The sequence below is a fragment of the Poecilia mexicana genome, unplaced genomic scaffold, assembly GCF_051168715.1.
Source record: "Poecilia mexicana isolate PSO_F unplaced genomic scaffold, ASM5116871v1 scaffold_13, whole genome shotgun sequence".
Taxonomy (NCBI): domain Eukaryota; kingdom Metazoa; phylum Chordata; class Actinopteri; order Cyprinodontiformes; family Poeciliidae; genus Poecilia; species Poecilia mexicana.
The window spans coordinates 12,601,067-12,626,498 of NW_028263382.1; the positions used below are offsets into that span (position 1 = coordinate 12,601,067).

The 25,432-nt window shown below is 36.5% G+C and overlaps 2 protein-coding genes across 2 annotated transcripts; both read left to right on the top strand.

Annotated features, from left to right (window-relative positions):
* The first annotated feature begins 219 nt into the window (after positions 1–219).
* On the top strand, positions 220–9,856 carry LOC148155770 (alpha-2-macroglobulin-like). Its single transcript, XM_088012114.1, has 18 exons — positions 220–505; positions 647–827; positions 1,021–1,177; positions 1,292–1,351; positions 1,719–1,844; positions 1,999–2,175; positions 2,852–2,927; positions 3,229–3,385; positions 3,951–4,025; positions 4,800–4,962; positions 5,051–5,238; positions 6,746–6,958; positions 7,329–7,447; positions 7,547–7,637; positions 7,741–7,809; positions 7,896–8,001; positions 8,092–8,130; positions 8,936–9,856. The coding sequence occupies exons 1-18, from the start codon at positions 426–428 to the stop codon at positions 8,938–8,940; spliced, it is 2,082 nt and encodes a 693-aa protein (XP_087868240.1). The 5' UTR covers positions 220–425; the 3' UTR covers positions 8,941–9,856.
* A 306-nt stretch (positions 9,857–10,162) lies between these two features.
* Positions 10,163–25,264, top strand: LOC148155771 (alpha-2-macroglobulin-like). The gene is made up of 35 exons (XM_088011694.1): positions 10,163–10,372; positions 10,544–10,700; positions 10,814–10,866; positions 11,515–11,535; positions 11,773–11,938; positions 12,013–12,097; positions 12,216–12,327; positions 12,642–12,759; positions 12,868–12,977; positions 13,061–13,228; positions 13,875–14,084; positions 14,481–14,544; positions 14,671–14,816; positions 15,334–15,483; positions 15,631–15,705; positions 15,861–15,954; positions 16,105–16,267; positions 18,215–18,440; positions 18,889–19,015; positions 19,170–19,291; positions 19,431–19,482; positions 19,593–19,676; positions 19,989–20,165; positions 21,152–21,227; positions 21,347–21,503; positions 21,705–21,779; positions 22,300–22,462; positions 22,543–22,730; positions 23,005–23,217; positions 23,664–23,782; positions 24,069–24,159; positions 24,263–24,331; positions 24,418–24,523; positions 24,602–24,640; positions 24,797–25,264. Exons 1-35 carry the CDS (start codon positions 10,199–10,201, stop codon positions 24,799–24,801), a joined length of 4,155 nt encoding a protein of 1,384 aa, XP_087867820.1. The 5' UTR covers positions 10,163–10,198; the 3' UTR covers positions 24,802–25,264.
* The last annotated feature ends 168 nt before the right edge of the window (positions 25,265–25,432 follow it).

Here is a 25,432-nt window from a genome sequence, read left to right on the forward strand (position 1 = left end):
CTACACAGCTAACTTTGGAGGTTCCTCCATTTTTTCCATTTCAGTATTTAAATGTTTTCATATGTATTTAAATGTTTAATAAACTTAATTTTTGATTCAGTTTCACAAAAAATGTTTTCTCCTGCAATGCAAGAGTAAAAGACATTACAACGTTAACTCTGTAAATCTTCATATTTTGCTGGTGAAACTCATAAAATCCTAATGAGAAGGTAACCGCTGCGAGGGTAAAATGATGTTGAAAGCGTGTTATCTCATGTTTAGTTTGGGGATCAAGGTACATATCTGTAAACTGTATACAATTGTAAATGATTTATTTTCTGTAACTCAAACACATGATGATTGGGAGGTTTGTACTGTGTGAGTGAAGGTGGGATGCAGTCCTTGTTATTTGCAGCTCTTTACTCAGAGGATCCCACCAGTCAGTCATGGGTCGTTCTAGGAACCAGATGTCGACATGGACACTGTGCGTGTTCTTATGCATGATTGGAGCTAACATGGCCAATCCGTAAGTTTACAAAAATGTCTGGAAGTACTGTATTTACCAGAATTTGTTTTTCAATGTATGGAGTGAATTCAGGTCTGTGGATTTGTCCCATGAGAGTTCAGACCAGTCAGATAACAGCTGTCTGTGTGAATCTGTCTGTAGATATTACATGGTGACCATTCCTGCTGTCCTTGAAGCTGGAGCTCAGACCAAATTCTGTGCCAGTCTCCTTGAGCCCAATGAGACTCTGACCATGACCGTCACTTTGAAGTCAGGAGAAAAAAATACGACTCTTTACGAGAAGACGTCTAGTGAGGAGTTTCATGAATGCATTCAGTTCCAGGTCGACTTTTAAGATGGTTTTTAATCTTCTTGACTTTAAAGAAATAGTTTTGAATGCAGTTTTACAGATGTGAACTTTATTAGCCCATACAAACTGCAGAAATATATCCATGGTTCATGGTTTCACAGATGTTTTGTTTTGTTTTGTTTTGTTTTGTTTTCTTTGTTATATTACAATTATTGATTTATTTTAGGTTCCTTTAGTAAAAAATGAAGAGGTTCAGAAATTGGAGGTGCAGGTACGAGGAAACACATTTTACTCAGAAGAAGTCAGGAAAGTCCTAATCAAAGCCTACCAACCCATGACCTTCATCCAAACAGACAAACCGATCTACCTGCCTGGACAGACAGGTAATGGGGAACTCCTCTAAAATAAAAACTCTGTTTAGATGGATTTGCTTTTTGATTTTGTTATAAATGAGACAATCAGCTGCTAATAGGTGAAATCTTCATGTACTCTCTCAGTACGTTTCAGAGTGGTCACAATGGACACAAAGTTTAGACCAGCCAGCCAACTGGTGAGTTCTCCTTTTTATTTTTAAACTGATATCATTGGAGCTGAATACTTTGTAAATATATCATTTACACTGACATTTGGAGCAGAACACAAGATTGACCATGAAAAATCATTAATATTAATATTCTGTGAGTGTTTTACCCTGACAGCAGAACACTGTGAATTCAACATCCTTGATCCAAATGCACAAAGACATGAAAGGACTTTATGTCACAAAATTCCTTTCATTTCTTCAACTTTAGATCTGCCTTACATCTAATGCTGGAGCTTTCAATATTCCAGTATTAGTTGTGTATCAATGACAAGATAAGAAACATTCATGATTCACTGACCAGGTCTATGATTACTTTGTTTTAAAACTGGCCTTCTGTTAAGGTTTATCACTCATAAATGATGATTTTTTTTGTGTAAACTCAGGAGAAGCTCTGACTGAGGAAGCAGAGCTACAGCTGCCTCAAAATGTGATTGATGGATCGAGCCGTGTTGCTGTCTCTGTCCTGGGTAAACTGCTTTATTCACTAAACACACGTACTGCTGTTCTACCATAAGCACCTTTACATGTTTTTAAATCTGCTGTTTTATTTTTCACTCAGTTAAATACAGAAATGTCATAGTCAGTCAAGTGAGGGAGCTTTGTTTGTATATTTTTGCACAGGTGACATTATGGGCCGCGCCCTGCAGAACCTGGATGGCCTGCTGCAGATGCCATATGGATGTGGGGAGCAGAACATGGCCCTACTGGCTCCCAACATCTACATCCTTGAATATCTACAAAATTCACAGCAGCTCACCCCAGCTATTAAGGAAAAGGCGTTCAGCTTCTTAACCAGCGGTAAGTCGGTAAATGTCTTGTGTTATGGTGAGATGTGGGCCAAGTATATTTTTCCTTAAAAAAATATATAAAAAAAAACATTTAAAAATGATGCACAAGTACAAGTTGTATTTTACCAACCCTAAAATGTTTGCATATATGGTCAATGCTTCACTTCATTTGTCGGCTCAGTCTGCACCACCATGTCTTGCTGCATGTCATCTCTCATTTCTGGATATTAGTCTGCTCAGTCCAGCAGTAAATATTTGTCCAACACAGCCAGCAGCGGGCGTCTGCTCAACCCAAATGGAGCTGATGCCCCTGTGATCTCAAATCTCAAATCTATCCCATTACAGTAACACGAGTGAATCTGATGTTTTACTTTCTACCTGTTATTCACCTTTAGCCTTCTGTTAGCTGTCAAAAATTGACTTATAGCTGGATTATGTCCGACACCTCTGCTGAGTCAAACCAATGAGATCTTTCTTTTACCTGCATATTCTAAATCTTAATATGAAATTGAACTGAGCACAGTTAACAAATATAAAATGAAATTCAAAACTTTGTACAAAATCCTAGTACTAAAAACCTTAAAGCAAAAAATGAATAGGTACCTTTGTTTTCTCCTCAAATATACAGACATGTAAAATATGACGTCTTCATATTTTACATGTGTAAATTTGTTTCTGTTCTACAGGCTACCAGAGACAGCTGAACTACAAAGACAGTGAAGGTGCTTATAGCACATTTGGATCAGGACCAGGAAACACCTGGTGAGAACACCATGAACCAATCTGAACACACTCTGACACTAATCAAATCACGCCATTTACACGGAACAAGTCATTAAAGTGACACCTAAGGAAAGTGAGGAATCTCCTCCTGAGTATTTTATCAACATAAACATGCTCCTTAAATGAAGATTTTTTTTTTAAATTTCTTAATATTTTTTGTTAACTTGTGTATTCATTAATACTGTATAAATTCAGAAAAAATATATATTTTTTGTTTTATACCAATATTTCTAATCATGCCACCAGTAAATACTATATTTCTTTTCTTCCGTTTTTGCAGGCTGACTGCTTTTGTTCTGAGATCGTTCTCCAAAGCTCAATCTTTTGTCTACATCGACCCAGAAATACTTGATCAGTCAAAGACTTGGTTGAAACAAAAGCAACGTGACACCGGCTGCTTTCAGCAGTCAGGAAAGCTCTTTAACAACAGAATGAAAGTATGTTAAAAGTCCAGGAACAATTAGCTGCAGACACAGTGACATGGAACAAGAACAGATTTAGGATGTTTAACCTTGTCCCAAAATGTTATGTTGAAGCTTTCAAAGGAGAAAGTGGCATGAGAAATGAACTGATAACCAAAAATGTTAGTAACTACTCACAACTTTTTCAGTTAAGTCCTTTAGATTGAAAAATGTTTATTATTGTGATAGAATTCACAGCTATTTTAAGTTTTAATGCCTAGAACATACTGCTGATGAATATATCATCACAAAATTGGTGTCAGCTTTGTCAATAATGCATATGAAGATTTGGGGTGCAATAGTTGTTGGATAATATAGTCCAGATGTTATGAACTTTCATGTTTCATGCTAAAGCGTAATTGTAAAAAAGAAATGTAATCAGAAAAGAACTAAATACTGAAACCAAAGTTAATTTTCCAAGCCAGATGTATGGAGCTGTTGCTTAAAAACATGCAGGCTCTGTAAAACTACCACATTTGCTTACCTTTGAATGGTGACTATCCTGTGATAACATAATCCTTGTGATACTTTATCTCCACAGGGTGGTGTATCTGATGAAGTTACATTAAGTGCTTACATAACTGCTGCTTTTTTGGAAATGAAAATGTCCTCCAATGTAAGTAAATTTGAAAAATTCTTTGTTCTTTTACTTTACATCTTGTACGTTTATGGATGTCAAATCCCGACCTGTGATAAAAATAAAAAATCCTATAATTAAGATTTACCTATTTGATTATAAGTAGATAGTATTTTATTTTATTTGTAAAATTATCCTGATTAAAATTTAACCAAAATATGTTACAAGATAACAGAAATGATTGAGATTGAAATTGCTGAGGATTTTTTTTTCCAATCCACATTGTGTCAAATTATACTAAAAGGTTCAAATAAAACATCAAGGCCAAATTTTAACATACTTCTAACAGCTTTAGATTCAAACTAACGTCTTTATTCCGACTGGAAAGGAGACTGAAGCGTCGTCTTAAATCAAATTTTTTAAAAAGTGTTAGTGTTTGACAGCAATTAAAAGAAGAATTTTATTGTTTTAGGATTTGGTACTTATTATTTGTGAGGTTAGAAAAAATTACTGACATGACAATGTTCTAAATTATAAAAGAAAACAGAAAAATTATTTCTTCGTCAAAGTCATAAAAGTGATTTCTGGTCAACAATTTCTGGGTGCATGGCCACTCATAATGTCCCAGGGATTAATAATTTGATCACCATCTGATCTGTTGTCATTTTTACAAAACCAATGGTAATATTTATTTACATAGATGACTTATGTTTGTATGGTAATATATTGATGATATTTGAGCAATTTAGAGAATACTTGAAAAGAAAAGTGATAACTGTGTTTATGGAGGACATTTATTTTGTTTTGTCAAAGGATCATGTGGTGAAACAGAGCCTGTCGTGCCTCAGAGAGTCCATCAATACCTTCAGCAACACCTACACTACAGCTCTGCTGGCGTACGTCTTCACTCTGGCTGGAGACATGGAAACAAGAAATCACCTCCTGCAGCACCTCGACTCAGTTGCCATCAAACATGGTAAGTCAGGTTTTTATTGGAAGCGAATTATCAATTAATTACAGTGAACAACTCTTCAATCATGTTGTTTGTGGATGTTTGGCTTTAGGAAGTTTCATCCACTGGTCTCAGACAGCAATAGAGACATCAGCCTCTCTGTCTGTGGAAATCAGCTCCTATGTGCTGCTGGCCAAACTCTCTTCCTCCCTCACCGCTGAAGACCTGGGTTACACTTCAGCAATTGTTTGGTGGCTGACAACTCAGCAAAACTATTATGGAGGATTCTCCTCCACTCAGGTATTGTAAGGTCAACACTGCTTTACCTCAAACTGTAAGAATTTACATGTTCCAAAGATAATGAGATTCTTACTCTGGGAAAACAGAACATGTAGAATGTGTCATTATCCATATTATTGGTTTTTGGATATTTTCCAAGCGACCTAGTACTTCCAGCGGGCCAAAACATAGTCTTTTATCACAGTATCTATTCAGACTCGCTATAAAGGTTTATTTAGGAGGTGCATCTTTTTCATCTTGCATGAGCAGAATAAGCAAATTGTAACTAATTTGGTTCTTTTTCACCAGGTTCTTGGTTGTACTTATTGTCTCGTGCTGAACATTAAAGGTGGACAAATTGATCAAAAATATCAAGGATACTGTGTTAGTATCAATATTGGATCAATACTTTAGTTTCAGTATCTGTCTTGGTGTTATACAATTGTATTTTCTTTTTGTATTGTAGTGTCTCAAAAATATTTTATTTTGATTTGCTTTCAAATTATTATTTGACTTCATTTACTTTGGAAAAGAGGCTCTTTTTTATTTTCCTGTTTATCATGTTACTATGTTAAAGTATTTTGTAGGCAGTTATAAAATTTGTTCAAATTTGATCCTAGGTTTTATCAAAATATTCCAAGACAAACAGAAAAACACCTGAAGGTGTTGATATATAAAACATGAATGACAAAATGTATTGGTATCTATGTAATTAACACAGGCCCTGTATTTGGTTGGTTTGGAGTCTATACCAAATTACCCAGTATTGCACCTCTCCCTCATAGATTTTTTCTTCTTTTATTTATTTCACATCTTCTTCTTCAGACAAAAAGAAACTAACACAATAAAGAAAGCAAGGGTGCCATTTATTGACAACACAGTCCCAAAAGTTAAGAAAAATTTAAATAGTGGGCTGTTTATTATATTGTAATACTAAATCCTACTTCTCTGTTGTTATGGACATTTTCCTATTCAATGACAGGGAAAATTTATTCAAATAGGACAGAGTCAATAATTTTGACAGAAGATGCATCTTTGCCATTGTACTAATTTATTCAAGAAGCTGAGGCAGCATCCTGAAGACTCTCAGAGACTGAGACAGAGCTTGCACAATACAGACATGCTTTTTATATCTTTGTTAGCATGAAACACACTTTCGCTTCCTCTTTATACAACATCAGCAACATATAAAGGGAGAAAACACATCTCACAACTGTCTACTTTCACATCCTGATTTAAAATAAACAGATAAGTAAGTCAAAGTAGAAAGGTCAAGATTAGAGTTTTTCCACAACACGTAACTTTGCTGAGTTCTAATTTTCTGCCCAGTGTTGGATGAGCAAGACTGGTAGATCAGTGACATGTGACAACAATAAGATTTAAGCTCAGCAAAAATGTTGCATTTGGAAAGGCCTCTAAAGACGGTATTTTACATATGGCCTATAAAAACTACTTGATAATATCAGAACTCATGTGCTTCTGAGCCGACACCTGATTGTACTGTCATTTTGTACGTTGTGTGTTGTAGGACACGGTGGTGGCTCTTCAGGCTCTGTCCCTCTACTCCAGTCTGGTGTTCAGCCCTGAAGGTTCCAGCAAAGTGACAGTTCAGACTCCCGGCGGTCAGCTGATGTTTGATGTGAACCCACACAACAAACTGCTGTACCAGGAGAAGATGCTGCAGAATGTAACAGGAAAGTACAGCCTGGAAGTGACGGGGACTGCATGTGCCTCGGTACAGGTCAGTCACAGCATCCTCATTATGAAGGAAAGTTATATTGTTTTCACTAAAATCAAGATAAGTAATTTTTAATTCAGTTCAATTGATTTACAACAAATTGCACCTATAGGTACATTGAGATTAAAATGTTTCTATCTAAGGAAGCATTGAGTCATTGACTTGCAGCATTCCCTCATACCAAGCATCTTTAAATTTAAAATATTGTTGTAAAATTTTAAATGTGTGGGCAATGAAGCCAAAACTGTCACAATTAACAAGTAAATATGGTTCATAGATCATATTTCTGTCCCTGAAAAGTCTGGAAAATGTGAAATGTGCAGCAGTTTACTTTGTAATAATTAATAAACTTTCTTCTGCCAATGTTATTCAGATTTCTCAACACTACAACATCCCACCTCCTCCTAATGCCACCACAATGAATCTGGAGGTTTTACAAGAGTACGACTCGTCTCACAGACCCCACAAAGTCACCCTGAGGCTCGTGTCCCAGTAGGTCATAAAAACCAGAAACAGACCATCAATCAGATCTTGTGGCTGCATAGCAGACATTTCTACACTTTCAAAGACATATTTATTGTTGTGTTCCAGGTACAATGGAGAAGCTGCCAGTACTAACATGGTGATCCTGGATATCGCCTTTCTCTCAGGATTTATCCCTGACCCACAGTCTTTGAAGAATGTGAGTTAAAGCAGTGACTTTAACCTAAACCTGGTGTCGATAGAATACCTGACCTGAGTTCACAGTGATAATAATAAGGCTGCTGAATGTTTTCTTCTCACAGCTTGAAGGAGCTCAGCTGGTAGATCGGGTTGAACACAAGGACGGCCATGTTGTGGTGTACTTACAAGAGGTGAGACCAGTCAGCAGCTCATAACAAGACGTGATGACAGATGAATTGGTCGCTGAGTTAAATTTCTGTTTTGGTCTTGATTTTAGCTTACAAAGGGGGCACCAGTGAACTACAGCTTGGTTCTCCTACAGCAGATCCCTGTGCAGAACCTCAAACCAGCAGTGATCATCATCTATGACTACTACCAGCCCAGTAATTCCTCTTACAGAAAACACATTACAAACTTTGAGAAATGAAAACATATTTACTATATATATATATATATGTATCTTTCCCTTGTAGCTGACCGTGCTGAGAGGGAATACATTGTGGCTAATCAAGGTAAGAAGTGCACCATGTCTATTAAGCAACCCATAATCAATAACTTCAACGTTTTATTGTTACTGAAAGGCACTTAGTCACAGCATTATGCTTAGTAATATTGAGACTGGAAAGTCACCTGTGGGTACAATAAAAGAAGCATGTATTATTACAGAAAATAAAACGTTAGGGCATCAATAGTCTTGTCAATACAGGTCACCTAACTCCTGCCCAATGAGGTTGGAGAAATACTTATAATATATAATTTTTCTTTTTCTTAATGAACATCAAATAAACAGTTTTAAAATAAAAGAGCTTAAGATACTATTCAGGTTGGTGTAACATTCTGACAGTATAATAAACTTTAGTAAAAGTAGTACAGTCCTACAGTGTTAACGCAATATCTTAAAATAAGATTTGATAAGATTTTATATTTTTTTCAACCAGATGTTAGCTTTCCAACTTAATTTTTAACAGAGTTACCTGATGAGTCTGATCAGTGACATAATAAAATGCATAATATTTTCCAGGCTGAGCGTATTCTGGTCACTGGACACTCTGGCACCTTATTAAAAGGACTTTACAGTGTAGGAATAGCGTGATGCAAGTTTTGGAACCATAACTTTTTAAAACCATGATTCTTTACCTTGATGCTGGTAACCAGCTTCTGCTTGTTGTTTTCTGAGGTGTTAGATTCAGAATCTTTGGCAATTTTCTTGAGTTAAATTTGTTTAGGATTTTTCTAAATTTTGAAGGTTAATTTAAAGGGCTCTAATTAGTATTGGTGGTGATGTAATAATATATTCTAATACTTGTTCTTTTTCAGCTTGAGGACTGATCCTAAGCCTACAGGCATCAGTGATACCAGATTTTCTTCACATTATTTTTTAAATGTTTTTTGATATACTACACAGCTAAAAATATTTTTTCTGTTTGTTTATTGTATTTTTCGTGTTCATATGCAACTAAATCATAATGGATAATATATTAAAGTAAAATGAAACCTGAAAATGTTTCTCAGTGCTATGACTGTGCTATTGTGTCATATGGGACAAAGCTGTGTGAAATACTTCAGAAAAGCTTTAGAGGTCAATAACTTTACATTTTGTTTTTGGCATTCAGTAGAAAGATGCAACATTTTTATTGTAATATTTTAGCAAATAAGGTATGTGTATTATTTATAACAAAACTTTTTAAATTTCTTAATTACATAGTTATTTTTAAAAAATTTTGTTATAAGGAAACTTATTCATAATTTATCATAGCTATTTTGCTTAAATTATAGAGTAATTTGCCTTCAAATATTAAACAGACATTCAATTTATTACATGGAAATAGCAGAACATAAAACCATATGAGACTAAATTAAAAACAAGTTGACACTGGGTGAGTATTTGATAGCCGTTTTCTGTCTCATGAGAGACCTAACTAACATGATCTTGACTTTTACCCAGTAAATATAGGGGGGAAAGTGCTTACTGGAAGATAGTTTGTTGTCTTACAAACTTTATTTTGCTTCAGTTTCACAAAAGAAAACTGTATTTTTTTTCCTGCAACACAAGAGTAAAAGACATTACAACGTTAACTCTGTAAATCTTCATACGTCACTGGTGAAATTCATAAAATCCTGATGAGCTGGCCTCCGCTGCAAGGGTACAACGATGTTGAAAGTCTGTTATCTCATGTTTAGTTTGGGGATTAAGGCAAGTATCTATTTGCAAAAAAAAAAAAAAAAAAAAAAAAACAATTGTAAATGCTTTATTTCCTGTAACTCAAACACATGATGAGTGGGAGGTCTGTACTGTGTAAGTGAAGGTGGGATGCAGTTGTTATTTGCAGCTCTTTACTCAGAGGATCCTGCCAGTCAGTCATGCATCGTTCTAGGAACCAGATGTCGACATGGACACTGTGTCTCTACTTATACATGATTGGAGCTGCAATGACCAAACCGTAAGTTTACATAAAAGTTCTGGAATATTTACCATAATTTGTAAATGAATCGAGTGAATTCAGGTCTGTGGATTTGTCCCATGAGAGTTCAGACCAGTCAGATAACAGCTGTCTGTGTGAATCTGTCTGTAGATATTACATGGTGACCATTCCTGCTGTCCTTGAAGCTGGAGCTCAGACCAAATTCTGTGCCAGTCTCCTTGAGCCCATTGGGACTCTGACCATGACCGTCACTTTGAAGTCAGGAGAAAAAAATACGATTCTTTACGAGAAGACGTCTAGTGAGGAGTTTCATGAATGCATCCAGTTCCAGGTCGACTTTTAAGATGGTTTTGAATCTACTTGACCTTCAATGAAATAGTTTTGAATGCAGTTTTACAGATGTGAACTTTATTAACAAACTGCAGAAATATACCCATGGTTCATGGTTTCACAGATGTTGTTTTGTTTTGTTTGTTATATTACAATTGTTGATTTATTTTAGGTTCCTTTAGTAAAAAATGAAGAGGTTCAGAAATTGGAGGTGCAGGTACGAGGAAACACATTTTACTCAGAAGAAGTCAGGAAAGTCCTAATCAAAGCCTACCAACCCATGACCTTCATCCAAACAGACAAACCGATCTACCTCCCTGGACAGACAGGTAATGGGGAACTCCTCTAAAATAAAAACTCTGTTAGATGGATTTGCTTTTTGATTTTGTTATAAATGAGACATTCAGTTGCTAATAGGTGAAATCTTCATGTACTCTCTCAGTACGTTTCAGAGTGGTCACAATGGACACAAAGTTTAGACCAGCCAGCCAACTGGTGAGTTCTCCTTTTTATTTTTAAACTGATATCATTGGGGCTGAATACTTTGTAAATATATCATTTACACTGACATTTGGAGCAGAACACAAGATTGACCATGAAAAGTCATTACTAAATAGAGTGCATATTATCTCTAACCAAAAAAAATCAAATCAATTGTGCAAACAATGCCTGTAAAGCAAATTTGTTTATACTTTAACATTTTGTTGCTGATGCTGTGACAACTCAAATCTTGTAAGCTTAAAAAGTTGAAGCACAATGAAATATAGATTGTCGCTCAATCAATTAGGCTTTTAAACCATTGGCTGGATTAATTTACTTTGATTGTGTTTGGTTGTGTTTTATAATTGGGATCAAATTAGGAAATATTTAATAGAATTTCCATCTCTCTATATGATTCACTTAATCTGATTTTATATTTCTGATGCATACTGAACCTGTGGATCTTGTGAAGAGCTTTAAGGTGGTATCATCATAAACATCTCGTTAAAGTGAATGAAATTATTGTCACAAATTATTTATATCAGTCCAGTAAATTTTACTTTAGAAACCTGTAGAAAATCTGTTTTTTTTCTAGAACACCATTATTTTTAATGACCCCAAAAATCTATTAAAAGATTACATTTTTCCTTTTTAATCCAACAGTATACCATCATCAAACTTGAGGTAAGAAATCTAAATTGTCTTAAACTCTTAGTCTAGTTTTTATATTTAATGGACGAACACAAGATTATACTTTAAGATTATACTCACTGAATGAAGGCAGCACTTCATTCAGTGAGCAGTGAAAGTGAGCCATTGGTTTCCATTAATGGAAATATTAATTTTGTTCCAATTTCATATGATTTTAAACTTATTAAACATATGGCCCAGTTTTTATTTTTTATTTATTTTCTTCAACAGGATCCCAACAACAACAGGATTGGACAATGGCTCAATGAAACATCCAACAGCAAAATACTGCAGCTCTCCTACCCCTTAAACTCTGAGGCCCAGGAAGGATCCTACAAAATCATTGTGTCAGCAGGAGAAAATAAAATACAGCACAACTTTAAAGTGGAGAAGTATGGTAAGTTTTCTAGTCAATCCCAGAGAGATCTGTCCATTTTGGATTAGATGTAAATGTCTTGTATTTTTCTCTAGTTCTGCCCAAATTTGATGTAACAATAAATGTAAAAGAAGAAGTCACTGTTGGGCAGGAAGGAATTGAAGCTAAAGTGTGTGGAAAGTAAGTAAGCATTGATCCCTGACTAATGTTTTATAGAGACGGAATCCAAATCTTAAAATGAAATAATCTGAAATGATTCTTCTGGGGATGACTTTTTAATCTGTTCTAATTTAACCAGGTACACATACGGACAGCCTGTGCCAGGAAGTGTTACTGTGAAAATGTGCCGACCTTTTGTTGATTACAAGAGTCGGAGGAGACAAACTCCTTGTGACATTCAGACACAGAAGGTATGGCTGATTATAGGTTTTTGTTCTTGTTACTCAAACTTACTACTAAAGTCCTGTTAGGTCAGTAATTATTTTCGAATGCCTTGCTTACAGTAATTTACAATCACTGATTAATAAAATCAGAAAGGAACTACAACCGTGTTTTGTCTTTATCTTGGTTTTCTACAAAGAACCTTCAGTTTTTTGCTTGTATCTGTTTCTACCATTTGCTGGCTTTTAGAAATCATGAGGAAAAAGTCATTTCTCCTGATAAATGTTCATATCATCAAGTCATGTTTTAAAATATATGATGATCTTTTGTTTTTTTCTTATAGGCAGACAAAACAGGATGTAGTACTTTTGAATTCCAAATGTCAATTTTCACAAGAGGCGGTCAACGAAGATTAGAACATAAACTTGATGTCACTGCCACAGTGGAAGAGGAAGGAACAGGTAAGTCTTGTTTGCACAGTGCCTTTATTCTCATTGAAGAGTTTGTATTCGTGTTGATATTATTATGCAAGGCATGTCTGTTATTACATGGTAGCTTTTCATATTTAGGTACATCACTCTCACAAGTGAAGCAAATTCAAATCTCATATGTTATTGGAAAACTGTCTTTTGTTGATGTTCCAAATGTTTATGATCAAGGCTCAGTGGTGGAGGTTAAGGTAAGAGTAACACTGTGATTTCTTTGTTTTTTGGCACCTAATTAAAGCACAGCTTAAGTGACACAGTATTGTACTTTCAACAGGTCAAAGCTGTTCACTACAATGACACACCCATGTCACACCAGTCTTTGTACCTGTTTAAAAATTATAATCGGCATCCACGCGTTCTTCCGAAACTGACAACTGACATCCATGGTTTTGCCTCATTCTCTCTCAGAACTGATGCATTGAGAGGAGATATTTTTCTTCGTGTAAGTAAATCACAGCTGTAGACTTAACTCAGTGTGTCATATGTTGACATATTTAAGTAAATGGACCAAAAGGCTCCATTCTGTGTAGCCTGGTAAAAACCAGCCCATTTGCACTACACTTTGATTCATACAGAGGGTCCAGGCTCTCTGCTGTTGAGAAACCATTTCTTCCTGGAGGCAAGGCTTGTGTTGAGGTTTTAAACGTTACCCAATTGCTAAAGTTGTCCCATAATGTATGTAATGTGCCAATTCTATGCAAAGAACCTAATCAGAAACTGCCTATGGTGCAAACAATCATCCTCATCCGATCTGAACCAGGTTGCTGCTAATGTTAATTTAATATCTGACTGAATGCTCAAACGTACAACTTCCTTCTCTTCCTCTGCTAAAACTACACTCAAATCTAAAACAGCACAGAAATTCAACAATATTGTTCACAACTACTACTTCTGTTTGGCCCGGTCACAAATCGACCGGAGACAATCCGAGTCAAGGGGAGAGTCAAAGAAGGAGCAATGTTTGTCGAGCGAAGCTGAATAGGAAGTCGATGGCCAGGCTACAGATTGTGTGAACTGAACAAAAGAAACTAGAATAAATGAAATCTTACTTAATCAGCTCTTTGTCTTTTTTTTTTTTCTTTTAACAGGTTAGCCCCTTACCATCACTATCCTACCCTACATATAAAGTTCCTCATATTCCGATAGCATCTCACACTATTAGTGAGTCTCAACCTTCAACAACCAGCTCCCTGAATATAAAAAGCAAGACAATACTTCCCTGTGACAAAGAAACAGAGATCTTTATTGAGTACACTTTGGTGCAGGAATCTCCAGGCTCTGTGGATTTCATTTACCTGGTGAGTCGTATCACAAAATAAAACACAGATTGTTTCTGTTTTCAGAAGAAGAAATCACACATACAGAGTTGTATGCTTAGCGACTAAGTCAAGGTTTAGAAATTAGCCAGTAGAGAAATTGTGCTTAAACCATCCATTAGAAGTGATAAATTAAAAATGACCTGTATAATGTGTCACAGTACACATATGTTCATGGAAAATAAAACATTAATATTCTAGATTATTGATCAGATCAGAATTTAAAACACACCCATAGTAGTAACTAAAAAAGTGAAAGAAATGTCATTGCAACAACTAGGGCACAATGAATGGTTAGATGGATAGATCTACAGTTAGTGAGGAAATACTGTAAAAAAGTTTTTTTGTTTTGTTTTGTTTTCTTCTATAACTTCACAGGTTTTATCCAGAGGAGCTATTGCCAGTCAAGGACGAATACTGGTTGAGCTGGAAAATAAATCAGGTGAATAAATGGAATATCAACATTACCAAGTTTTAGATTTGTACAGCCAAGAAATACTTGATGGTATTATAAATATTCAGTTTCAATGACGACAATTCAAGGATAACATTTGGACTGATTTTTCAGAGAATGAAGGTGAGGTGTCCTTTAAGCTCAACGTGTCTCCAGACTTGGCTCCAGAAGTCCAGATTATGGTTTACGCTGTCCTACCCAGCAAGAACGTGATCAGTCAAAGTACTGACTTCTCCACTGAGAAATGCTTTAACCATAAGGTAAGTATGGATTTAGATGAATCTGTGAAAAGACTCACAGATTTATGACGATACCAAAAATGTCTGAAGGAGAACTCTCTTGGTGATCCGTTTAGTTTGGCTTGAACAAGTCACTATATCAACATGACGTTAATGTGAATTTCATTATAAATCACAAATTTATAAACGACCACAAGGTTACATGTATTTATGTATGTATACATTACAAGTGCATATGTACATATAGGAGAGTGTGTATATGTATATATGTGTGTGTTTTTATTTTCTTGATTTTGAAGCTTCTTAGTCATGTCAAACTATTTATGTCATGTTTTCTTCTATTTGTGTCAAATATTTGCATAAGAGAGGGAGCACATAAGGAGAGACTGGAGAGAGAAAATTATTAAATATAATAAGAACAAATGACTGTGATGACTTTTGGTATCTTCCAATTAAAAATAAAATATCTTAATTAAAAATAAAATATCTTAATTAAAAACACAACAGCCATTGTTCTTCTTCTTCTGCTCGTTCTCAGGTCTCTCTGGAGTTTTCTTCATCATCAGCTGTTCCAGGAGAGGAGACCAACCTGCAGCTGACGGCTCAGCCTGACTCTCTATGCGGTGTCAGTGCCATCGATCAGAGTGTCCTCATCAAGGAGCCTGGAAAGACTCTGGATGCAGAGAAGGTAACTCCTAAATATTAGGAGGCTTTTTCTTCCATCTTTCAGATGAACATGATGAAAGGGAATGCTTTAAATGTATTTTTCCATATTGAAACTGCTCAGCGAACATCTGTTTCTAGATTATTACTTTGAAACGTGTTTCTTTTTCAGATATTTCGTTTGCTGCCTGTCAGAAAAGTGTCAAAAATACCATCTGACATTGTGGAATCTACGGATTGTTTACCCGTGAGTCCAAAGAGAAAATATTCTTCTTTGGGAACTTTTATGTTCTAATAAGGAACTATTGATGTGCATATTGCTGTCCCTGTGTTGCTTAAAAATGAACAGCCCATTTTACATGAAAGCTTTTTTAACTCACCTTTTTATGCTGTGTGTGGCAGGATATGAAGAAAGTGGGACTGAAGATGGCAACAAACCTGTTTACTGAATTTTTATGTTCTAAAATGTTGTCTACTAAGTCAGGTTTGGAATATGGTATGCATGCATGGCAACTTTGTTGTTTGTTAAGAGTGACATGACAGATATTAGGAAAAAGTAATTCTGTCATTATTGCATCCTCGTCTTGTTTAATCTCCTCTTTCTTTTCTGTCTTTGTTCTGGTTTTCATTCAATGAACCTTGCAAGTGGAAATATCAGTGAGTGGCCTGGAATTTGATGAAATCAGTTTAGTACCATCAAACTTTCAAGATAAAGATGATGAAGGTGAAACTGAAGACATCTTAGAACCCACAAAGACAGTTCGCACCTTTTTTCCTGAATCTTGGATATGGGACTTGGTAGAAACTGGGTAAGCAAGGCGGATCATTAAGTCCTGAAAACAAAAATTTATTTAGCTACTTTTACTCTATTATTTATTTTTATGTATTTGTTTAATCTATGTGCACTTTTAGGCTCTGAACAAAATTTGCTGTTATCAATATGTCTTTTTCTCAGACATGATCAATAAATCATATTTCAGAAATTAAATTTGTAAACAAAAATGTGACGGGGTTCTCATATGACTTGGACAAACAGAAATATGACTGCCCAAGGCCAGATTTCACTTTGGTGAAATTTATTTAGCTCTTCAAGTGGACAAAGATGGCAGGTGCAAAAATATATACAAGGACGTCCAGATAGGTCAAAACAAAACAGACAGCAGTACCTTCAAGGAAAGAGTCCATCACCTTCACTGTGACATGGCAGGAGTCTAGCCACAGACTGCCTCCCTGTGGCGCAGAGCCCTGATTTTAAAGCCACAGGCTCCGCCCACAGAAAGACCAACCATGCAAACAAAACAATTACTTCTAATCCAAATAAACTCTTAAAGGGTACAAAATAATAATAATAATAATAAGAAGAAGAAGAAGAAGAAGAAGAAGAAGAAGAAGAAGAAAACAAACTTGTAATCAAGAATATAATAATCAATTTAATTGAGAACACTCGGTATGTTCCGATGACGTCACTACGTCATCACCTGACTCCTGGCGCCACACCCGGAAAAAACCCTGCTTGAAAACAAAACCAGTAACACGTTTGGAAGTGAAAACAGGTTAGGATGGATGCTAACTGAGGCAGGAACACCTCGTGTGCACCCAGGATGAACCACGTCAGTTTAAGCTGGAACAGAAGCAATTGTGTAGTTTTATTTATGTGTGTGCTCATGTTGACATGGACTCATAAGTCCCAGCTGGTGACGGCTCCTCCGTCACAAAAAATCTGCCATGTTTGAATTCTGCTCTGCATTTCTATTCTGACATGATAATAATATAGACGTGGCACTTTGAGAATCCCACATCTGACTTTTGTTCACTGTTGAAGAAGATTTTAGGTTACAATATATTTTTGTAAAATCTCTGGCTCTATCTTCTTCTCATGGATCCCAGGGCCGAAGTGAAGCCACACAGAAAACAACAATGAGTGTAGACGTCAGAGAATTTCAGAGTTCAATCCAATAGAAGACAATGTATGAAATTACAACAGAAACTGCAGAACAACAGAGACATACATTCATTTACTTGAGACAAATGGGAAGGAAGGAAGGAAGGAAGGAAGGAAAGGGAGGGAGGGAGGAAGGAAGGAAGGAAGGAAGGAAGGTAGGTAGGTAGGTAGGTAGGTAGGTAAAGAAGAAATTATTTCTTAGGAGAATTGCAAGAGCAAAATCTAATTTGTTATTCCTGTGTAGAAAGTTTTATAGTAAAGGTGTATTCTTGTCTTTTAATTTATTCAAATAAGGTGTATCTTTGCTCATCCAACCAGGAGCTGTCTGTCACCCTCTTTAAAGTTATAAACTCCCTTCAATTTGTTTCCAAGATCAAAGGCCATTTGTCCCCTTTGTTTAAACAAAGTGAGAGCAGAACTTCTCCTGAACTCCTGCTGTTTTAAGGCTCATCACAGATTAGTTTAAAAGCTGGAGCTTCTCCTGATTGTTTTCCCACACAGAAAAAGGGCAGTTCAAATAGATCTTAGCAAACCATCTGCTGTAACATAAAGGTCAATAGGGCAGAATATGTTATTAATCTGAAAACTATAATTAGGCTATTTCAATCAAGACATGTTAAGTTTTAAAACTAGCATATTTTAAATTTATTTTCCTAACATCACCCAGATCTATAATTACTAAATCACACATTGTAGTTTCATCATTTAACAAAGCTTGAAATAGTTACTTACTCAACAATGTGTTTTTGTTTTTCACATCCTTAGTCTACTAAATTGTGTTTCATGAATTGACAGATTGTGTCTGTTGATCCAGATCTTCTGGAACCAAGAATGTGTCCTTCACTGTCCCAGACACCATCACCACCTGGGAGACGGAGACTTTCTGTTTGTCCCCTCAAGGTTTTGGTTTGGCTCCTCGTCAGAATCTCACTGTCTTCCAGCCTTTCTTCCTGGAGCTCACCCTGCCCTACTCCATCATCCGGGGGGAGAACTTTGAGCTGAAGGCAACCGTCTTCAACTACCTGACTAAATGCATCATGGTAATTTCCCTTAAGTCAAAACAAATGGAAGAAAATTATTGAATAATGCTTCCTCTACGACTGTGAAAAGACAAAAAATAAACAGGAAGAAGAGAAATAAAAAATAAATTAATAAATACTAATGAATAATAAATAAATAAAAATACATTGTCATAAATTTAAATAATGCAAAAGCTTCCTTTGTTTGATGAACAGGTAAGTTCCATCACTTTATCATGTCTAAAATCAATTGGCTTAATTGTTTAAATAATTTTGCGTACATTACTGAAATATTTGAAGTACTTATGAAATTACTCTAAAAGTTATGGGTTTTTCAAACTGTGTAAAATGTATCTGGATTATAATAAGATATTTACAGTATGAATCAGTATGAGTCAGTTTTAAAACATGTTAAACTCTGATTCTCTGGTTGTAGAAAAAATTTAAACAATATATTTCTCTTGAATAGGTTAGAGTGACCGCCGCCCCCTCCTCAGATTACAGCCTCACCCCCCTCTCTGGGAACCAGTACACATCCTGTCTCTGTGCCAACGAGCAGAAGACCCTCAGCTGGACCATGAATCCCACCGTCTTAGGTGAGGATCACATTACTAACCAGTGACTGGCTGAAAGAACTGATCACAATTCAAACATAGGACATTAATTTTCTCCCATGCTCCTCCAACTTCATTTTGTGATCCTTTAGAAGTTACAGCAGCTGAACATTTGATCTCTAATGATGTTTTTCAGGAGTTGTGAACGTGACTGTGACTGCTGAGGCTGTTCCTTCCCACATTTCTTGTGGCAATGAGATTGTGAACGTTCCTGAAAGAGGACGTGTTGACGTTGTCACACGTTCTCTCAACGTTAAGGTTGGTGGCATTAAATAAGAGAACCATTAAATGACATTGGAACAATTTTTGGCATTTTACCAGATTTGAAAATAATTTCAGTAAATAAAACTAAAACTGGAACTCATCTTGAAGTTTTCCTCATGTCTCTCTCACTCAGGCTGAAGGAATTGAAATATCAAAGACTTACAACTGGCTGGTGTTTCCCAAAGGTCAGTGTGTCTTTCTGTTTGTTTTTCTATTTTTTTCTATTTATGACTAATGGCGTGTTTGTTTTCACTTCTATCTAGGTTATTTAATATAGTTGTTTCTGTCTGCACAGATAAAGCTTTGACAGAAGAAACAGAGATACGCCTCCCTGACAATGTGATCGAGGGATCGGCCAGTGTGACGGTGTCGGTGCTGGGTAAACTTAGTTTAGAAAATTGTTTTCCAGAATATTTCTTAAAAACTTCTGAGTTTATTTTACAATATATTTTCGAAATAATGTTAAGCTAATATGTAGGAATATTAGTGTCTCCAACTGTGGCTCATCCAAACTGAACCGGTTTGTCCCAAGCAGAAAAAACTCACTTACATGTAGATTACTGTCAGTGTAAAGTGATAGAAATCTAAAGCACAAGGTATTTCATGAGATTGGTGAGCTAATTTAACGAATGCTGTCATTTCTTAAAGTCAGGTCAGTGTTATGTTTAAATGAGTGTGGGTTTCTGTACAGGTGACATTATGGGCCGCGCTCTGAAGAACATTGATGACCTGCTGCGGATGCCCTATGGATGTGGGGAGCAGAACATGGCTCTTCTGGCACCAAACATCTATATTCTAGAATATCTACAAAGTTCACAGCAGCTGACCCCAGCCATTAAGGAAAAGGCTTCTAACTTCTTAACCAGTGGCAAGTCTAATAATGTAGCTCAGAGGTTCCCAAACTGTGGGGCGCGCCCCTTAGGGGGGGGCGCCGTGCCATTGCAGGGGGGGCGCGGGAAGCCGTTTGAATGAAAAAAAACAACAACAAACAAACAAAAAAAACCATGAACGCTGTATGCGCTGGGTTTTTACCTTAGAACGGCCAACTCTCTGTTATTCCCCTGTAAATTTGATACAGTAGGGGCTTCCACACTTCCCATATCTGTGTCCTCTGTCACTTTTATCAGCAGTTAAAACTGTTTAATCCGTTGGTAACCTGTTTTTCCGAGCCGCCTTTAAACGCAACATGAGCGCTACGACGCGCTGGGTTTACACCTGTGCGGAAGTGAAGGAGACCTGCTACTGCTGTGCAGAGCTACGCAGGTGTGTTATAATCATGGCAGCAAAACGCAAAGAACTTTTCACAGTTTTTCCCCCAAACTGACCGACTGAGTTGAGTAAAGCTGTTGGATGCAGGTAATGTTAGCTAAAGGATGACTAGCTAGCTAATATTAAGCTTAAGCTTAACAAGTAGCCTGTAGGCTACCGATGTTGTTGTCTATGTTCAGCTACATACATTAATTTTGCTCCCAAATAAGTCGAACCCCCCCCCCCAAGGGGCAGGGACAGAGAGAAGGACAGGGGGGCCCAGAAAATGTTTAGAAACCACTGGGGGGGCGCAGGAGAAAAAGTTTGAGAACCACTAATGTTGCTAGTGGAATCAAATATTTAGGATGCCCAAATTCATTCATCAGTTAATATTACAAGAGTGTCAGTTCCTGCATGGGTCCTCCGAGGGTTGGGGTCTAACCTACTCTGAAAATAAACCCAATTATGACCCCCTCAACAGCTCCATGAGAGCAAAGAGTCGATCTACATCTCTAGAATCAGAATGAAGCTACTTTGCTCCTTGTATGTCCAAGGTTTGGCTGGTAAACCTGATTTTGTACATCTCATCACATTTCTGTTCTTTAGGCTACCAGAGACAGCTGAACTACAAAGACATTGAAGGTGCTTATAGCACGTTTGGGACAGGACCTGGAATCACCTGGTGAGAACATCACTGACCCATCACCATGTTTTCTGTTACTTTTATTGGTTTTTATCTAGTTTCCAAATCTAGAATCTGTCTTTACTCTGTACATGCTGACTTATCTTGTTCTTTAATAGGCTGACAGCTTTTGTCCTGAGATCTTTTTACAAAGCTCAATCTTTCGTCTACATCGACTCAACAAAGATTGACCAATCAAAGATTTGGCTGGAACAAAAACAACGTAGCAGTGGCTGTTTTGAACAGTCAGGAAAACTCTTTCACAAAAGTATGAAGGTATGTCAGTTATTCCCAGGTGTATTTGACACCATAAATAAACCTCCAACTTGAAGAGGTACAAGTTCTGCTTAAATAACAGTTAAATTTATTTTTAAAGTTGTTGCTGCAACAAAAACTTATTTCTTTACAGCTTCTTTCCCTGTATTTTGAACATCCACTAATAAATATCATGCTCTTTGTGATGCTTCGTCTCCACAGGGAGGGGTGTCAGATGAAGTCACACTTAGTGCTTACATCACTGCTGCCTTTTTGGAAATGAAAATATCCACAAATGTAAGTCAATAAATCCTAAAAGAACCTAAATTTATTTGACTACTTTTAGTCTGTCATTTATAATATTACAATTAAAATCACTTATTTATGAAATTTATAATCTTTATTTATATCTTTATTTCTGTCTATAACATGAAATTAGGCTAAGCTTTTTTTTATATGTCTTTGGGTTTCTGAAGTTGTTTTGTAATGTCGAGAATTTTAAACAATAAATTATCAAAATTACATAAAGCAATGCAGATATGACAACACAGACTTGAGAAAATGTTTATTACAGTCATTCGAGACTTTAAATTTTTACTTGTAAATATACCTGCACTTCAATCTAGCTTAAAATGTAACTAAAAAAAAATCTACATTTCTTCCAAATACCACTAGAGTGGAGTGAAGTACTGCCAGTGCTACAAACACCACATGTCACAGTGTAGGTTCTAGAAGATGAAGATTGTAACTGTGCCTCAAAAAATAACTTGTTGCTTTAAACCTGAAAATATTTCTATGTTCTTGTATTCTGTTAAAGGACCTTGTTGTCAGGAAGAGTCTGTCCTGCCTCAGAGAGTCCATCAATACCTTCAGCAACACCTACACTACAGCTCTGCTGGCGTACGTCTTCACTCTGGCTGGAGACATGGAGACCAGAAATCACCTCCTGCAGCACCTCGACTCAGTCGCAATAAAACAAGGTGAGTTCTGGTGGGAATGATTCAGAGTTCATAGCCATGTCTTCATTAATGCTTCTTGTTTGTGGGTGACTGTTTATTAGGGAGCTCCATCCACTGGTCTCAGACAGCAGCAGAAACATCTGCCTCTCTGTCTGTGGAAATCAGCTCCTATGTGCTGCTGGCCAAACTCTCTTCCTCCCCCACTGCTGAAGACCTGGTTTACGCCTCAGGCATTTTTAGGTGGCTGACGACCCAACAGAACCAATATGGTGGCTTCTCCTCCACTCAGGTGTAACAATCAGATTTTATCTTGATGCAAAGGCCTTTTTTTACTTTGTGTGACAGAATTTGACATATTTTGCTGATGTATACAAGCATTTTACAGAATATTTAGAAGTATGTAATGCCTTGCTGAAACTGATAACTGAATGTGTTGACCCATTTTGGACATAACGGTACATGTTTTGCTTAGATTCTGTTACCAGACAAAAATTCACTGTATGTTTTTGTGTTTATTTCCTGTCATGGTTCTGGTGGGACATCTTGTACGTTGTGTGTTGTAGGACACGGTGGTGGCTCTTCAGGCTCTGTCTCTCTACTCCAGTCTGGTGTTCAGCCCTGAAGGTTCCAGCACAGTGACAGTTCAGACTCCCAACGGTCAGCTGACGTTTGATGTGAACCCAGACAACAAACTGCTGTACCAGGAGAAGATGCTGCAGAATGTAACAGGAAAGTACAGCCTGGAGGTGACGGGGACTGCATGTGCCTCGGTGCAGGTCAATGAACGCATCATGACAGACCAACACAAAGCAGCACATGACTGTGAAAGAGAACAATCTGACAAGTGGTGTGTGTTTGAATTCAACCTCCTGATTGAAACCACCTTCTTTCAGTTTTTCAAACCTAGACTTTGAGCATTTTACTCAAGTTTCTGTGCGAAGTAGCTCAAGTCAAGTTGGACGGAGGCCATTTTCTTTGTCTCACATAGAATGCTCATAAATTACATTGACGCTTGTGTTTGTATGAAAGATTTCAAGAGATGTGAACACTTCTGCAAAACACTTTGTATTCAATAGATTTAACTATTGGCTTTTGTCTGATTAGATTTTATTTTAAATGGTAAAAGACAGTCAACATTTTGCAAATATGACCTGAAGAAATGATTGTTTTTCTTGTTTTATTCTCTAAAGTAACCAACCTTTCTTGGCTACCTGCTCCTCAGATTTCTCTGCGGTACAACACCCCACCTCCTACTGACGCCTCCACTCTGAGTTTGGAGGTAAAACCACAATCTGACTCCTCTGGCAAAATGCCTAAAGTCACTCTGAGCCTCCTGTCCCAGTAAGTGATTAATGCACTTAAATAATATTATGAATACATTGGAATAAAAACAGTCTTTATTCAAAGGGGAAATCACAGTGTAACAGCAAAATAATATCTAAAAAAAAACACAGAAATAAGATTAACAATAATGATAATATAATGTTCAAGACTATAATTAAACAATTATGTGCATTTATTAGAAATAGGCATATATGGTTCATGATCTAAGGGATTTGCGACTGTAGAATTTTTTTGTGTAAATAGATAAATTAACTCGACCAGCATAATGATTGTTGTCTTCCAGGTACAATGGAAAAGATGCCAGTACTAACATGGTGATCCTGGATATCGCCTTTCTCTCAGGATTTATCCCTGACCCTCAGTCTTTGAAGAATGTGAGTTAAAGCAGTGACTTTAACCTAAACCTGGTGCTGATAGAATACCTGACCTGAGTTCACAGAGATAATAATAAGGCTGCTGAATGTTTTCTCCTCACAGCTTGAAGGAGCTCAGCTGGTGGATCGGGTTGAACACAAGGACGGCCATGTTGTGGTGTACTTACCAGAGGTGAGACCAGTCAGCAGCTCAGAACAAGACATGATGACAGATGAATTTGTCATTGGGTTAAATTCCTGTTTTGGTCTTGTTTTTAGCTTACAAAGGGGGTACCGGTGAACCACAGCCTGGTTCTCCTACAGCAGATCCCTGTGCAGAACCTCAAACCAGCAGTGATCGCCCTCTATGACTACTACCAGCCCAGTAAACACAGAACACACTTTGAGTCACACTGACCTCAGGTTATTACTTAACTTTCATCACTACCTTATTCTCTCCCAGGTGACCGGGCTGAGAGAGAGTATATTGCAGCTAATCAAGGTAAAAATATTACAACATCAAACCAAAACATATCGACAATCTTATTGAAGTAAGACTGTCAATATGAATAGTTGAAAATATTGTCAGTGTGTAAAAAATATTTGACTGCAATTGTTCTTAAATGTAACATGTAGGGGTTTTTTTCTTCTTTTCCAGCTTAAAGTGTGACGTGCCATCAGTCCTGAAGTTGTTTGCTGATTTTGTTCTATAAAATGGAACTAAAATGTATTTTCGTAGTGATACTTTTGCATGTAGTATCACTATCATTTTAATCACAGTAATCATGCTAAATGTTTTACAAATGATTGCATAATCTATTCCTTTATTATCTTTCGCTTTTACATTAATATTGTAATTATGCAGTGTTGGGAACAAAAAATTGCATCAATGTTTGGCTTACATTATTATTATTAAATGTGATTGTTATAACAGATGATGAGTTTTGGTTAATGTCAGGTTGTCGTAAAAAATAAAATTTTTCTCTATGTTAATGTCAAGTTGTTATAACAAAGACATTTTGAATAATGTAATTATAATGCAATAAATGTTTTAAACTATAAGGGCTTACTGTACTACCCAGGTTGGTGTAAGATTTTTACAATGTATTAAACTTTACTAAAAGTACTGTTGTGTCATAGTATTAACACAATAGTTTAAGATTAAATGTTATAAAATTGTATTGTTTTTTTTAACAGCATTCAGCCAGTTTGTAGCTTCTGTGACGGGCGCCTGTCACTATTGTGAATGAATCCCTGTTTAATTGCTGTTTTCTTCTTGCAGTTGATTGGCTGG

Excerpts from the sequence above, each read along its gene's own strand:
- LOC148155771 (XM_088011694.1), top strand. The coding sequence starts at position 10,199 with ATGGTGACCATTCCTGCTGTCCTTGAAGCTGGAGCTCAGACCAAATTC. Across the intron at positions 11,536-11,772 it reads ATACCATCATCAAACTTGAG|GATCCCAACAACAACAGGAT; the intron begins GTAAGAAATCTA and ends TTTCTTCAACAG. Across the intron at positions 24,524-24,601 it reads CTATGACTACTACCAGCCCA|GTGACCGGGCTGAGAGAGAG; the intron begins GTAAACACAGAA and ends ATTCTCTCCCAG.
- LOC148155770 (XM_088012114.1), top strand. The coding sequence starts at position 426 with ATGGGTCGTTCTAGGAACCAGATGTCGACATGGACACTGTGCGTGTTC. Across the intron at positions 1,178-1,291 it reads CTACCTGCCTGGACAGACAG|TACGTTTCAGAGTGGTCACA; the intron begins GTAATGGGGAAC and ends GTACTCTCTCAG. Across the intron at positions 8,002-8,091 it reads CTATGACTACTACCAGCCCA|CTGACCGTGCTGAGAGGGAA; the intron begins GTAATTCCTCTT and ends TTTCCCTTGTAG.